General features: G+C 47.0%; 1 protein-coding gene across 1 annotated transcript in view; it reads left to right on the forward strand.

Annotated features, from left to right (window-relative positions):
* Positions 1–17,836, forward strand: part of LOC126456322 (uncharacterized) — a 653,934-nt gene that overhangs the window by 470,977 nt on the left and 165,121 nt on the right. The window contains exon 5 of the mRNA XM_050092109.1: positions 4,542–4,658. Coding sequence (XP_049948066.1) covers positions 4,542–4,658 — 117 coding nt within the window. The remainder of the gene's footprint in view (positions 1–4,541; positions 4,659–17,836) is intronic.

Below are 17,836 nucleotides of genomic sequence, written 5' to 3' on the forward strand. Positions count from 1 at the left end.
AGAGTCTAAGCCACCATGAACCGTTTCAGAGAGATTCGAGATTCATGGAATTATTTCTAGAAAAGCAAATCCGGAGAGAAGAGGTTTCAAAAATGTAAGGAGCATAAAACCTGGAATACAGAAAAAAAGAAATATGTAAAGATGTCAGCGGTGTCCGACTATTAGGCTACATTTAACGCAACAAGAAGTGTGTCCACATACATATTTTTGAAAATGTGTAGCAGTCTTCCCCTTAAGTTATCGCACCTTCTACTTACAGCGTTTTAAATCTGCTGTTATCTGTTCTGTGATACCAACAGCAATGGACCAGTTGTTGTACCCACGTCTAGTATCCGTCCCTATGCCGTTTCTTGCAAGGTATAATACAAAATACAGTTGACAACCACAGGGTGTCTGGGCTAGAGGCATAAACAAACAAATTTTTACAACAAAAGAACTCGACATCTTATGTTGCTGCGTAAATACACAATCGACAGAGACACTGTCCAAGATGTGATCCGCGTCATTTCATGAACAGCCACTGAGGCGCATGGCGTATGCGCGCCAGTGGCAGGGCACACTTATTTAGACACGTTGGGTAATTATATAGTTCCAGAGACGCCTCCCGACGTCATTTTCCAGCAGGATGGTGCCCCACCTCACTATTTTGACGATGTTATCCCAATTATCCATGAGAAGTTTCCTGAGCCTTGGATCGGAACGGGGGAGTCCCATTGCCTGGTCCCTTCGGTCTGCCAGTCTGACTCCGCTGGACTTCAGTGCATGGGGTTTATCAAGACTTTGTTTAAACAACAAGTGTTTGAGACCTGGTAGATCTGAGGCAAATGAGTACGCCGCAGTAGAGGCCGTAAGATCAGCCATGCTTATGAACATGTGGCGAGAAGTGATGTATCAATATCTGTCGAGCTACAAATGTTGCCCACATTTAACTGTGACAACATGTATATAAATGTTTGAGCTTCTGTGTACAATGTTGGAAAAATAAAATTATAAACCGTAATAGCTACTGAAATACAAAAAAATGTTTTTCTCTATCTCTAGCCCGGACAGCCTGTATATTCATCGATCCTCAAGAGAATCCTGACTGTTTCGATTGTAAACGAGGGCGGTACATCATACTAGGTTGTCGTAATACTATTTTGACCAGAGTCTGAAACTTAATTCCTTCCATTTAGTACGTCCAAATTATCAACAAAACACTGAATTACATGGCTCTCATTCCGAGGTAGCCTGCCATTAACATTCTAAATGTACGAGGGTGGTTTGAAAAGTTCTCGAAATCAACACGAGAGGTCAGCGCTAGCGCAACGAGTTATTCACGTGATATTCATTGGACTGTTGCCTGTAAGCACGTGCCACGTCAGTGCTCTTGGAAGAGAGCTGTGGCGGTGATGTGACTCTGTTGTTGTTCCCGCGTAGTGATCTGCGAAGATGGACAAAGTCGAGATTCGAGCAGTGACTAAGTACTTCGTAAGCAAAGGTATGAAAGTAAAGGACATTCATGCCTATTTCCAGAATATACTGGGGGACTCTGGTCCTTCATATTCAACTGTTGCCAGTGGACAAATGAATTTAAATTTGGTCGGGAGAGCTTAGATGATGATCCGCGCAGTGGTCGGCCAAGTTTGTCACTACTCCATAAATCTTAGCAAAAGTTCACAAAATGTTCATGGAGGATCGTCGATTGAAAGTGCGTAAAATTGCTCATGCTTGCCAGGTGTCATCTGAAATGGTAGATCACATTTTAACTGAAGAATTAGAAATGAAAAAATTATCTGCAAGGTGGGTGCCGCGAGTCTTGATGCTATTTCAAAAACGCTTGAGAGTGGACATATCGGAACAATCTTTGGCCCGTTTTAGCAGAAACGAACAAGGTTTTTTGCGCCGGTTTGTGACCACAGATTAAACTTGGGTGCACTACTATACCCCAGGGACAAAGCAACACTCGTAGCTGTGGGAACATGCTGATTCTCTGCCACCAAAGAAAGCAGAGATAATTTCTTCGGCGGGAAAGGTCATGGCATCGGTGTTCTGGGATGCGAAGGAGATTATGTTTGTAGATTATCTCTCCACTGGGCAAACAATTACTGGAGAATACCATGCTAACCTCCTGGACAAATAGCAACAAGAGATACGCGAGAAAAGGCCAGGTTTAGCAAGGAAGAAAGTCATCTTCCATCGCGACAATCCGCGCCCGCACACGTGTGCCGTCGCCATGGCAAAATTACACGAACTAAGGTATGAATTGTTGCCACACTCGCCTTGTTCACCTGATGTGGCTCCGTCAAACTTCCATCTCTTCCCAAAACTGAAAATTTTCCTTGGTGGACGAATTTTCACTTCAAACGAAGAATCGATAGCCGGAGTTGACAACTGTTTTGCAGGCCTGGAGGAAACTCATTTTCGAGATAGGATCAAAGCACTGGAACATCGGTGGACGAAGTGCATTAATCTACAAAGAAACTACACTCCTGGAAATTGAAATAAGAACACCGTGAATTCATTGTCCCAGGAAGGGGAAACTTTATTGACACATTCCTGGGGTCAGATACATCACATGATCACACTGACAGAACCACAGGCACATAGACACAGGCAACAGAGCATGCACAATGTCGGCACTAGTACAGTGTGTATCCACCTTTCGCAGCAATGCAGGCTGCTATTCTCCCATGGAGACGATCGTAGAGATGCTGGATGTAGTCCTATGGAACGGCTTGCCATGCCATTTCCACCTGGCGCCTCAGTTGGACCAGCGTTCGTGCTGGACGTGCAGACCGCGTGAGACGACGCTTCATCCAGTCCCAAACATGCTCAATGGGGGACAGATCCGGAGATCTTGCTGGCCAGGGTAGTTGACTTACACCTTCTAGAGCACGTTGGGTGGCACGGGATACATGCGGACGTGCATTGTCCTGTTGGAACAGCAAGTTCCCTTGCCGGTCTAGGAATGGTAGAACGATGGGTTCGATGACGGTTTGAATGTACCGTGCACTATTCAGTGTCCCCTCGACGATCACCAGTGGTGTACGGCCAGTGTAGGAGATCGCTCCCCACACCATGATGCCGGGTGTTGGCCCTGTGTGCCTCGGTCGTATGCAGTCCTGATTGTGGCGCTCACCTGCACGGCGCCAAACACGCATACGACCATCATTGGCACCAAGGCAGAAGCGACTCTCATCGCTGAAGACGACACGTCTCCAATCGTCCCTCCATTCACGCCTGTCGCGACACCACTGGGGGCGGGCTGCACGATGTTGGGGCGTGAGCGGAAGACGGCCTAACGGTGTGCGGGACCGTAGCCCAGCTTCATGGAGACGGTTGCGAATGGTCCTCGTCGATACCCCAGGAGCAACAGTGTCCCTAATTTGCTGGGAAGTGGCGGTGCGGTCCCCTACGGCACTGCGTAGGATCCTACGGTCTTGGCGTGCATCCGTGCGTCGCTGCGGTCCGGTCCCAGGTCGACGGGCACGTGCACCTTCCGCCGACCACTGGCGACAACATCGATGTACTGTGGAGACCTCACGCCCCACGTGTTGAGCAATTCGGCGGTACGTCCACCCGGCCTCCCGCATGCCCACTATACGCCCTCGCTCAAAGTCCGTCAACTGCACATACAGTTCACGTCCACGCTGTCGCGGCATGCTACCAGTGTTAAAGACTGCGATGGAGCTCCGTATGCCACGGCAAACTGGCTGACACTGACGGCGGCGGTGCACAAATGCTGCGCAGCTAGCGCCATTCGACGGCCAACACCGCGGTTCCTGGTGTGTCCGCTGTGCCGTGCGTGTGATCATTGCTTTTACAGCCCTCTCGCAGTGTCCGGAGCAAGTATGGTGGGTCTGACACACCGGTGTCAATGTGTTCTTTTTTCCATTTCCAGGAGTGTACATTGAAAAATAAAAAAAGTTTCAGTGATGTAAGTATTTTTTCTATTCCGTTCCGAGAACTTTTCAAACCATAGCCGTAATCCACAACTGTGATATTCAGTTATTGCGCTGATATATTTCAAAAATTAACCGTGGTTATTAATATCCGCGCTACACCTTGCGCGGCTTAAGAAGTTAATGAAGTGACAATATTGAATATTACAAGGGAAAATTAATTACAAGATTTCATCCATCAGTTAATGGATTTTTTTTTCGTTGGCGTTTTCACCCGTTCCTTGAAATAACTTTTTTAAAACCCAGTGCTCTTTGGAATAAACACCCGACACGTAGGTTTTCGCTACGTTTAGTTCATGTGGATCGTGAGCTGATGAAATTCGGATGACAATATTCCCATATGTTACGTTGTTTTGTCGCAATTTTAACACAGTTGTAAAAAGTTATGCAAGTTGAAGCACCGTAGTCTTCAATAACGAAAAAAAAAACATGTAAAAGGAAAGAATATTTTATGTAAGTATTTTATATTGAGACAAGATATCGCTATGTGACTTTGTCCTACAAGTTACACGTCGCCACAACGACCACAGTAGCTAGTTGCAGCTGTAGACCGCCTCTGCCAGACCCAAACTGAAGCGGCTGTCCGTGTGTCCACAGTTCCACCAGACGCTGCGCACCTACATGAACGACCGCGTCTGGGACTTCCACTTCTACGTCAGCAAGACGTGGCCCGACCAGCCAGTGTGCCTGCACTTCCCTGGGATGACCAATTCGGTGAGTACTGCCACCCTGTGCACTACCACTCAAGCTACTGTCCAGCACGACACTGTTGGCAAGCACGCGCCATGATATTCTGAACCGAATACGACGGAGTCGGGATATCGTGCAATGGGGCATCGAGGTCCCACCAGAATGACACACAATTAAGTCAGTTGGACTCCACGGCGTCATCGTCTTATGAGACGGAAGGAACGTACTACGGAACACCTGTAGACCAACTAGATAACAAAATAAATGAATGCAGGCCAAGATCTTTCATCACGACACTGTGTCTTCCCTCAAAGATGGTTCAAATGGTTCTGAGCACTAGGGGCTTTAACATCTGAGGTCATCAGTCCCCTAGAACTTAGAACTACTTAAACCTAACCAAACTAAGGACATCACACACATCCATGCCCGAGGCAGGATTCGAACCTGCGACCGTAGCGGTCGCGCGGTTCCAGACTGAAGCGCCTAGAACCGCTCGGCCACACCGGCCGGCTCCCTCAAGGATGTTTTGACAGAGAGAAAACTGAAGGATTTGAGTAAGAATTGTCGGAACATAACATCCATCCTATTCACTATCTTTCTTCTGTCTGTTTTCATATTTAGGAAATTTGTTGGTGGATTACGTTTTGAACCTCAGTGAAATCGTAAACAGTCATTCGGCACACCTTTCACATCTGCACCTCGGAATGAAATTTACTCTCTGAAAATCTTTGAACGGAGTACGCTACACTGGAAGGTCATTATGTAAAAGAAAATGAATTTTTGACCCTAAACACACATCCAACGCGAGGAGTTTCCTCCTCGACCTCTCGTAACGCAACATAGATAATAGAGCAAGTTTACCACTTGCTTCTGAATTTTTTCCTGGCCGTATTTTTATGATTCCAGCAGCTTCTCTGTACAAGGGATCGTGCTGATTTCCCAGGTAATCAAAGTTTGCATTATTTAAATGGATTACATTATGACCATAGTTCATTGTACGTTCGGATTTTGTCCGTGACTACTGATCCTTTTCTGCTATAGGAACATTGTGATGAAGAACATATGATCATATCCATCTTCAATTTCGTACAGATACTTGAGATGCAGAGCCTTCTAACGCGCTCACAGACTGTAATCGCAATCGTCTTCACCGATCTGAGACACTCATTGCCTTCCTTCACCAGGACGTAGGCTTTTCGTGTCGAATTTCCATAGATTCCTGCTGACTCTGTCCATTACCTTGGGCATATGTGGAAGGAAAGCAGAAAAGCTCTGCTCAGCAGATTCTCATCCGTCGCTGCTCTGGCTCGACAGCCTTTTCAATCTCCGCCGGAGATGGAACCTCTGCGAATGTACTTCAGACGTCACATCTCCGCTACGCGCCTACATTCACACTTCCAACAGTCCTCGTTATACATTTTTCTCCTGAGACTGGACGGTGGTTTTAGACCTCCTGCAAAAATCGCCAATGATGCGTAACGATTTCTTCTAAGTCGTCAAGGGAGATTAACGGGCGATTTTTTCCAGTCTCCATTACATTCTGAGATGCTCGCGGGAATAGTCGTTCAAATCCCTGTCTGGACATGCAGATTTATGTTTTCTGAGATTTCCATGAATTGCTTACGGTGAATGACGGGATGGTTCTTTTGAAGTCTCATGGCCATTTTCCTTCTGCTTCCGGGGCTTGTTCTCCGTCTCTAATTACGACATCGTCGTCAGGACTTAAGCTGTAGTTTTCCTTCCTTCTTCCTGAGAGGTTTGCAGTGAGGCGACAAGAAAACCACTTATCGGCCGTACAACATGGCGCCGTATAATGAATATATCGTCGTCATAGCGCACTTATTTATTCAGGAAAAGTAGGGCTAATTCCTCACCTCATACTGATTTACATGTTCTGCAGTTCCCTAAGTTATTTCAAGTGAATAATGAGCTGTTTCCTTTTACAAGGCCACAAGTGATTCCTTTCTCCATGTTTTCCAAATTCGGGATACTGGCCCGCCTTTAACTACACTCATGCTCTTAAATTAAGGATTATTGCAGAATGTGGTGCCACACAACGTGGCACTACTCAAAATTGGCGCTAATAGCATAGGCACATAGGGAACACACACGACACAGATCTGTATGTCCACAGTATTGGTGATAAGTTGAGAAAACCGTCCCGAAACAAACGTGCTACAAAACGCCACGGTTTCCTGCGCATATACCCCGACATCAGTATGGGATATGATCACCATGCACACGTACACAGGCCACACAACGGGTTGACATTGGATCAGGTGGTCGAGCAGCTGCTGGGGTATAGCCTCCCATTCTTGCACCAGTGGCTGTCGGAGCTCCTGAAGTATCGTAGGGGTTTGAAGATGTGCAGCGACACTTCGACCGAGAGCATCCCAGACGTACTCGATGGGGTTTAGGTCTGGAGAACAGGCAAGCCACTCCATTCGCCTGTTATCTTCTGTTTCAAGGTACTTCTCCACGACGTCAGCTCGGTGGGGCCGTGCGTTATGATCCATCGGGAGGAAGGTGGAACCCACTCCACCCCTGAAAAGGCGGACATACTGGTGCAAAATGATGTCCCGATACACTTGACCTGTTACAGTTCCTCTGTGAAAGACATGCAGGGGTGTTCATGCATCAATCATAATCCCACCCCACACCATCAAACCGCGACCTCCATACAGACATTAAAGGGTTGGTATATGGTTCCTGGTTCACGCCAGATGAAAACCCAACGAGAATCAATGTTTAGACTATACCTGGACTCGTCCGTGAACACAACGTGGGACCACTGTTCCAATGACCATGTACTGTGTGCTTGACACCAGGCTTTACGGGCTGTCCTGTGACCAGGGGTCAGTGGAAAGCACTTTGCAGGTCTCCGGGCGAATAAACCATGTCTGTTCAGTCGTCGTAGGCCGTGTGTCTGGAAACAACTGTTCCAGTGGCTGCGATAAGGCCCTGAGCAAGGCTACCTGCAGTACTCCGTGGCCGTCTGCGGGCACTGATGGTGAGATATTGGTCTTCATGTGGTGTTGTACACTGTGGACGCCCCGTGCTGTAGGACCTGGACACGTTTCCTGTCTGCTGGAATCGTTGCCATAATCTTGAAATCACACTTTGTGGCACACGGAGGGCCCGTGCTACGACCTGCTGTGTTTGACCAGCCTCCAGTCGCCCTAGTATTCTGTCCCTCATAACGTCATCGATATGTTTGAGCCATTTTCAACACACAGTCAATATTAGCACGTCTGAAAACGTCTGCACACTTACTCGCTGCACCAACATACGTCTGCGTATGTGGACTGCTGCTGGCGCCACCGTGCGACGACCGCAGGTAAAATGCACCGCATGGTCATACCCAGAGGTGATTTAAAACTGCAAACCGCACACCAGAGCGTTGTTCCACCATGTATCGGCATTATCCTTAATTTATGAGCATGAGTGTATATCGATTACATGGAACTAATCTTTAATCCGTATTGTAACGTAATGTATGGCATGCTTTTAGGGTGTGAATCTTCACTAGTGTGCCAATGTTAGTTATAATCAAGATGCGCGATCATATTTTCTGAGCAGATTTTCTGAAGGGTTAAAGAACAAGGTAAATCACACGAAACGCCTGGCATACAACAGTCTTCACAATATGTAATTAGCGAAGCTCTGACTCGGAAGATATACACTAATGTTCAGAAAAAAACAGAACACCTTGAACGACTAGAGATAGGACGTTCATATTCACAGGGCTTGTACATTAGTATGTTCTGCAGAAATTATTAGCATTTGGACCATATCGGCCCGCAGGTTCGAGGTCAAACTCGAAATTGCGTCGCAACACCTCCTACCGGTAAAATGTACCTGTGGCTCTCGTTGTCGCTATAAGCTGAAGGTTATGGATCAGTGACACTTCAGCAGATGTGTAGTATGCCTCGCAGATGTATACGCAAACCGTACCGTCTAACCAGTGAGTCGGAAAGAAAGCGCCTTATTGGCGTGAGAGAATGTGATGCGTACATCCGGGATACTGCTGTTCGTGTGGAACGAAGTGTGTCGGCAGTGCAACGATTGTTTCCAGAATGGTTCACGGAAGGCCGTAGAACACGACGAGATGGGTCAAGAGAAGATCGACACCTCATCCGAATGGCAATGCAGGTTAGATCTGCGTCCTCCTCTGCTCTGGCGCAACAGTGGAACAGAGGAACACATCATACACCATCAGGGTTATCAGTCCGCCGCAGTTTATTACAGCATGGATTACGTACGCGTCGTCCACTTTTCTGTCTACCTTCGACGAATGTGCAGAAACGTGGTAGACGGCAATGGTGTATGGAACGACGTCACTGGGGGCGGGAAAGGCATCAGATAGTATTTCGGACGAGTTCAGGTTCTGTTTTTTTGAAAATGATGGCCGCATTTTGGTTCGCCGCAGACAGGGGGAGCGCATCACAGTAATTGCATTCGCACAACACATTAACACCAACTCAAGGCCTAATGGTGTTGGATGCTTTTGGGTACATCCATAAATCACAGGTGGTGCGTGTCCAGGGCCCTGTAACCAGCATGACCTATGTGAATGATATCCTGCGACCCGTAGCCAAATCTTTTCTGCACAACACCCCAGAAGCCATTTTTCAGCAAGGCAATTCACGACCACATGTTGCTGCATGAACACGTGCATTGCTGGTGTCACAGGATGTCAGTCTTTTGACCTGGCCCGCCAGGTCACCAGACTTGTCGCCAATCAAAAATGGGTAGGTTATATCGTGAAGCGATGGGTACAGCACTATGACCCAAAGCCAACCACCCCAGATGGACGTTGGAACCAGGTGAATGCAGCGTGGATGGCTATCCACAGGACACCCTTTGCTTCTTAGACGCATCGATGGAACAAGTTATCTGGGCCCGTGGTGGACCCTGTGACTTCTTGGCAACAGGACGCATACTGAACAGAGATAACTAAAATGCTAATCATTTCTGCAGAAAATACTGATGTCCTGTGAATATGAACGTCCTACAGAAAATACTGATGTACATGTCCTATGAATATGAATGTCCTATCTCTAAAGTCCACAGCTCGTGGTCTCGCGGTCGCGTTCTCGCTTCCAGAGCACAGGGTCCCGGCGGTGTCAGGGATTTTCACCTGCCACGAGATGACTGGGTGTTTGTATTGTCCTCATCATTTCATCATCATTCATGATGATGAAATGAGCAGAGGTTGGGAATTTATACGGGCGCTGATAACCGAGCGCCCCACAAACCAAATATCATCATCATCATTATCTATTCGCTCAAGGTGTTTTCAGTTTTCTGAACATGAGTGTACATTCCTGTGTGTAGCAAGTGTAGTATGTCTCTTGCACAGTAATTTCAGTACTTTCTGTCTTTATAACACTGTTTTACAATCAAGCAAAGTGTAATGTTTACCTTGTTGCTTGAGACCTGCTTTTTGCAAGACAACTATAAATCCCCCACCACAAATCCCTGGCCACAGCAGGCAATAAAATCATCGTATCTGCTAAACTGCACGACTTTCCCGACGGAAGGACACTCGCCAACATTTTTTACATTTTTAGTCTACAAGCCACCTTACGGTGTCTCGGCAGAGGTACCACTATACCTTCTACCCTTCCCTCCTCCATTTGGGAATAATGCATTGGGAAAGTTCCTATCGATAAGCTTCCGTATGCCTTGTTATTCCCTGATTTCTCGTCGTAACCGTTTTGCGAGACACATGTGGGACTGAGGGGGATGGCGGCCGCGGGTGAGGGGGGGGGGGGGGGGGGGGTGAGGGGTGAAATACAAAGTTCCTGGGATCTTCTTACAGCGTACACTCTCGGAAGTTCAGCACTAAATCTCTCCACGATGCACAACGGCTTTCTTGCAGCGTCCGCCACAGTAGTTTGTTGACCATCTCCGTAACTCTGTCACATTTACCAAATGAACTTGTGACGAAGCACGACGGTCTTCAATGGACTTGTTCTATCTCCGCTATCAACCAAGCCTGGTAAGGTTCCCAGGCCGATGAGCAATTCTAAAGAAACGGTCGAACAAGTTTTTTGTAAAGCTGCTTCTTTCGTGTACGAATTACTTTTACTATGGATCCTTTCACTGAATATCAGCCTGGCATCTGCTTTTCCTGGAAACTATTTTTATACGGGTATTCCACTTTAGACCGCTCCGGAACGTTACTCCTAAATACTTTACTGCTGTTACTGCTTCCAGTGATTTATCGTTGATATTGGATCTCTATGCCTGTTTTTGCGCAACACTTCATTTTTAAATAAATTTCATTTTCAACTGCTTGCTCCATCACCAATCGTCGTTCTTCTGCAATCTTCTGGCATTTCACGTTCGCGTTACAACATTCCTGCAGACAACTGCATCATACCCGGACAGCCTCATGGATCTTCCGTCTTTACAGACTACACCATTTACGTACAATGCACATACGAGTAGTAACGGCCCTGTACTAACCCCGTGGGTACTTTACGAAGTACCTGTACCACAGTTGTTTTCGACCCGTTAAGAGCGACGTGTTGAGTCCTGTCTGCTAGGAAGGCCTGAATACAGTCACAAGTCAGGTGCGGTATTCAGTACGGTAACAGTTTTTTCACTAAAGCACAATCCAGAACTGTATCAAATCCATTTCTGAAATCAAGAAACACAGTATCAACCTGGGCGCCTTCGTCTACGACGCTCTGGAGCACACTGGCGATCAGAACGAGTTGAGTTTACATTTGCTACGTTCCTAATCCTGTTACAACTGTTTTTAGTGTGAGCGGGGAACACGACACCTCGCTTCGACAAGGCAGCCATAAAATCATCACCCGTCAATCTTTCTTTCTCGACACCTGCCCATCCACACGCCATTCTGGAGCCAAGAGGAATATGCTGCATTCCTCGTCCTTTTAATTTTTACAGTGGGCAGATATCAGGACACCAGATACTTAAGCCCAGCCCTGATGCAACCCATGTTTTCCTACAGGACCATACACTGATAATCCAAAACATTACGACTGGCCGATTAATAGCGTGTTGGTCCATCTTTGGAACGCAGTGCACTAGCGATTCCGCGTGGCAGGAATTTGACAAGTCTTAGGTGTGTCACAAGAGGTAAGTGGCATCACATGTGTACTCACAGGCGGTATATTACGGGTCTGTAGTTTGTGGGCGTGGAGTTGGGTCTGATAGCGGCCCTGGTATGTTCGATCGGCTTCAGATGAGGTCGGCGGCAAAGACATCAACGTGTAATGCTCCACATATCATTATTGTATGATTCCGGCTTTGTGACACGGATATTCGTCCTGCTGGGAGATACCTACACTGTCGGGGAAGATATCGAGCGTGAGGGATGCAGGTGGTCCGCAATAATGTTCACGTAGTCCACAGTTCTCATGGTGTCTTGGATTACAACCAATGGTCCCATGGAAGACCAGTTGAGAATCCCCAATACTATAATAGCGCCGCCAGCAGCGTGCGTTCGTGAGGGCGTTGCAAGTTTGGAGCAGTTTTTCGCCGGAATAATGGTGCATCTGGTCGCGACCATTGACCCGATGTAACAAGAAACGTGATTCATCCAACATTACGACACATTTCTATTGATCCCGTGCCCATCGCACTCGTAATTTATGATGTCGTTGGGTCAACATGGGAACACGTATAAGCTGGCTGCTGCAGAGCCCCACATTCAGCAATATATGCTGATCGGTGTGCTCTGAAACACTTGTGTCTGCTTCAGCATTGTAGCCTGCCGTCAGATCTGCTACATATCGCCGCCTATATTTTACAGAGCTGGCGAGCTGGCCACTTAAGTCTTTACGATGAGGCATGGACGTCCGAGTCATGGTTGCACTATCATTCAACCTCTCCCATATACGTTCACGACAATAACACGGGAATATTCGACCATCTGGGATTCAGCTAAACTGTCCGCCTCAGATATTTCCTGAACCGTTTGAGATATCGTAATGCTGTTTCCAGCCAGATGAGTTGTCAGAAGACATCACTAAACTAAGTATAGTTTCTTGTCATAGCTATATTCAAGACACCGATACGGGGATCAACTTCGCTGCTTTCAAGTGGAATTATACTAATTTCTGCTGCTAGTATCGGAGGTTTACTAGAGACGAATTCAACGGCGTACCGCTCTTAAAAATCTGCGTACTAGTTTTGCAGAAATTACAATATTTAGAAGTTCGGATTTATCTGTTTTCAACATGAAACAGACTGCTGTGTTATGCAGACGTGGTATAAAGACTGTTAAATAATAACTTCTCGTCATGTGTTTAATGTCAAATTACAAAATTACATCAGCAACAGTAACAAAAAGGAGATCACAAAATAATGTGGTGAATAATCATTTCCTTAAAATTACAGCCGTCAAGCTTTCGAAATGCTTTCCCTCTACTGTTATATATGTTTGCAGTCGCTGGAGCAAGGACTTCTGGACAGCCTGAAGAGTGGCTTTCGATATCATTGCACATGCTGCAACAATGCGATGTTGTAAATCCTCTTGATCGTCAGATGTTGTCCATTGACTTCATTTTTGGGTTAACTGCGCAGAAAAAAAAGTTTAGTGACATTAAATCAAGTGAAAGTGCAAGGCAAATGATAACGCATTCGTGTATTATCCAGCGACCACGAAAGAGCTGGTTGAGCGCTTTCCTAGCCACAAGTGGTGGTGAACCAAGCCCCATCGTGGTAGAAACGCCAGCATACGGGTTACGTACTTCAAGTGATTCTTCCTCTAGCAGGGTCAGTAGCACTTCGGTAATAAAAAAATGGCTCTATGGGACTTAACGTATGAGGTCATCAGTCCCCTAGACTTAGAACTACTTAAACCCAACTAACCTAAGGACTTAACACACAACCATGTCCGAGGCAGGATTCGGTCCTGCGATCGTAGCAGCAGCGTGGTTCCGGACTGAAGCGCTGAGAACCGCTCGGCCACATCGGCCGGCATGGAACATGCGAAAACCCAACTATTCACCAATCTGCTTCGACCCATGGCATCGTTAAAATGGCGAACATGGAAATCCAATACATGTAAAATATTTAACATAACAAGGATTATACACTATGTGATCAAAAGTATCCGGACACCTGGCTGAAAATGATTTAAAAGTTCATGCCGCCCTCCATCGGTAATGCTGGAATTCAGTATGGTGTTGGCCCACCCTTAGCCTTGATGACAGCTTCCACTCTCGCAGGCATACGTTCAATCAGGTGCTGGAAGGTTTCTTGGGGAGTGGCAGCCCATTCATCACGGAGTGCTGCACTGAGGAGAGCTATCGATGTCGGTCGGTGAGGCCTGGCACGAAGTTGGCGTTCCAAAACATCCCAAAGGTTCTATAGGATTCAGGTCAGGACTGTGCAGGCCAGTTCTTTACAGGGATATTTTTGTCGTGTAACCACTCCACCAAAGGCCGTGCATTATGGTGCTCGATCGTGTTGAAAGATGCAATCGCCATCCCTGAATTGCTCTCCATCAGCAGGAAGCAAGAAGGTGCTTGAAACATCTATTTAGGCCTGTGCTGTCACAACATAGGGTGCCCTCCATGAAAAACACGACCACACCATTACACCACCGCCTCCGCATTTTACTGTTGGCACTACACACGCTGGCAGATGACGTTCACCGGGCATTCGCCATACTCACACCCTGCCATCGGATTGCCACATTGTGTACCGTGATTCGTCCCTCCACACAACGTTTTCCACTGTTCAATCGTCCAATGTTTATGCTCCTTTCACCAAGCGAGCCGTCGTTTGGCATTTACCGGTGTGATATGCGGCTTATAAGCAGCCTCTTGACCATGAAATCCAAGTTTCCTCATCTCCTGCCTAACTGTCATAGTACTTGCAATGGATCCTGATGCAGTTTGGAATTACTATGTGATGGTCTGGATAGATGTCTGCCTATTACACATTACGACCCTCTTCACCTGCCGGCGGTCTCTGTCAGTCAACAGACTAGGTCGGCCCGTACGCTTTTGTACTGTATATGTCCCTTCACGTTTCCACTTCACTATCACATCAGAAACAGTGGACCTAGGGATGTTAAGGAGTGTGAAACTCTAATGTAAAGACGTATGACACAAGTGACAACCAATAACCACACCACGTTCTGTGGTGTCACCGCCAGACACCACACTTGCTAGGTGGTAGCTTAAATCGGCCGCGGTCCATTTAGTACATGTCGGACCCGCGTGTCGTCACTGTGTAATCGCAGACCTAGCGCCACCACAAGGCAGGTCTCGAGATACGGACGAGCACTCGCCCCAGTTGTACGGACGACATTGCTAGCGACAATACGGACGAAGCCTTCCTCTCATTTGCCGAGAGTCAGTTAGAATAGCCTTCTGCTAAGTCCATGGCTACGACCTAGCAAGGCGCCAATTGTAACAGTGCATGTATCTTACGAGTCTCATTTGTATAGTCAAGAGAGATGTATCACAAGGAGTGAATAAAGTTAAGTATATTCCAGCTACGTACTTTTCTTGCTACCATTCAATAGTTATCCTGTTCCAGACTTCACGCCCGTCTGCGTTAGATAGCGTGCCTATCGGCACCCTCAAAATAACACTGTGTCGGCACTTCTGTCGACACATCACGTTCGAAGTCAGTGAGTTTCGTGGAGCCCCCTATTCTGCTCTCTCACGATGTCTAAGGACTACTGATATCGTTGATATGGAGTACCTGGCAGTAGGTGGCAGCACAATGCACTTGATATGAAAAACATATGTTTTTGGAGGTGTCCGGATACTTTTGATCACATAGTGTATTTATTATCATGAAATCACATTCACTGGCTTTGCCAACCCACAATCAGTCACTTTTCAACGTTGTTGTCTACAGCTTCACACACAACAGTAAGGAGAGCTGGGGTACAGAGTGGTGCAGCAACTGTCATCGTAGGAAAGCTAGACAGGATCAGAAATGATTAGCGCCTAGGCGGTGTCTGGATAGCATCGTGTAGCGATGTGGGTGCAAGCACAAATGGGCTGAGTAGCTGCCGCTGGCCGTCTTGTATTGCAGAGGCAGAGGGCGTTCGTGGTACAGAGCTACTTGGAGGTGTGGATCAGTCAGTATGCTCCACTGCGTGCACCAGATCCTGCACGACTGCTATCGGCATTGGAGGGAAACTTGCAGTTCCGTTGCCAACTTAAGACCTGTGGGATGGTGTCAACAAGTGAACCACAAACCTAACCTAGATCTCTCGTGAGTCAAATAAATCGGTCACCATTTGTGGCGCCGATTTTTTATATGTTCAATATGTCCCATTAATCGTTTTTGGTGTAGATCCCACACATTTGAGCAGTATTCTAAAATGGAATCCACACGTGATTAGTAAATGGTCGCACCTGTAGACTAGCTGCATTTTCAAAGTACTCTCCCAACAGGCTTCAGATGTTAAAAAAGCTGAATCCTCAGACGCAAAAATATCGCACGAAAGCCTCTTTATAAAATTCTAAGAACCAGTATTAAGAGAAGGATCTAGAGATAGCCTTAATATACTTACATATCTCCATGAAGACAAAATTGGACTACAGTGTGTGCAAGAACATTTAAGTAGCCTTCTCCCGTGCCCCGCACACGATTGAAACGCGAAGAAACCCTCACATGTAGTACCATACACTCTGCTATGCTATTCTCATCCTGTTTCAGAGATGTATGTAGATGTCGACTTCGAGCTACAACACACATTAAAAAAAATTAATATAGTAGTGGGAACTTAGTACGGTCTGTCCGCCTCGGTAGCTACGGGGTCATTGCGGCAAATTGCTAACCGAAGGGGTCTGAATTAGATTCCCGTCCGGGTCGGAGGTCTTCTCCGTTCGGGGACTAGGTGCTGTGTTGTCCCGATTTTCATATTGTCGTCACTGCCCGGAAATTCGCTTACATGGCGTCGCATAAAATGGCTTAAGTAAATTAACTTCATAGCAGGATATGCACTAAACGGGTGTATCTTTTGAAATCGCAACTCACAATACCGTCGTATCGTTTTTCCTCCTTTGAGATGGCCATAAGGCCAAGTACCGAAAGTCAATAAATTAAAAAGAAAAAAATTAACATCGTTGGCGATCTCCTCTATCTCTGTTCGCGCGCGTATGGCGCCACGCACCATATTATTACGTCAAGGGTCAAAGCCACGTGCAGTATCGGTATGATCAACCGTCCCTAAACAGGGGTGTGTTAGTGAAGTAATTCAGCAAATTGCTGGTCGTCAAGTAATTCAGCAAACTGCTAGTCGTCAGTACTTGAGATAGTGGAGTATCAAAGTCAGGACAGAGGCGTCACTAATTGTGCGATTCTTGCCCTGTAGAAAGCACCATTATAACAGCTGAGGATCGATAGTAGAAAGCAGCCAACCTTACTGATTGCATTCTCGTAGCTCGCTGCCATCTATGAGCGCAGTGCATAATTTGAAGAAACACGTTGCGCTCTAGCGGCAACGTATTTCTGGAGCCTTAATGTAAGAATTCCGTTTAATGGGAGACTAGGCAACAAAGCTCGTTTGGTTGTTACTGTTGGATAACGTAAACGGCCAAGCACTAATAAACTATTAAATGAATGCGCTGTCCGTTGCAATCTCGGCAGCCTCGGGCGCGTCCGTCGTGGTTCGGCCCACGTGACCGCGCTGCGGCAGGCCCATCGATCGCGCCGCGCCGCCTGGCGGCCAGAGCCGCAGTCCGCCGCAGCCAGCCGTCACGTGCGGAACGTCGCTGCGCCACCGAGCCAAGGCCGACACGCGACTGCTGCTGTGCAGATAGCGCTGCGACAGCCGGCACCGGTAGCCGGCCGACCTTCACCCCTGGCCCGCAGCATCGCCATGAAGCGAGTATTTCGGGAATAAATGGCACTGGCTAAGACCGCATCTGCAAGGGCAACTCTGGGCTCGATTCCAAACCCCTCTCATTTGCCAAACAACGTTTCAGACTTGTTTTGCGTGACACACAAACAACCGAATATAGTCCTGTTTCATTTAGTTAGTATTTAATAGCGAACGGAATGTACTGCTCCCACCAATAATACATCAAAGAGAGCCTTGTGTTGTCGGCTCCTCCTGTGTTGCCACTTCTACTGCCCATAAGACGCTGTGATTAGAACTAAGTAGTTCACGTGAAAATTTCTCCTGTTTTAGGTAAAAACCTCTCGTGGTCTCGCGGTAGCGTTCTCGCTTCCCGAGCACGGGGTCCCGG

Source organism: Schistocerca serialis, chromosome 1 (assembly GCF_023864345.2).
Source record: "Schistocerca serialis cubense isolate TAMUIC-IGC-003099 chromosome 1, iqSchSeri2.2, whole genome shotgun sequence".
NCBI lineage: Eukaryota > Metazoa > Arthropoda > Insecta > Orthoptera > Acrididae > Schistocerca > Schistocerca serialis.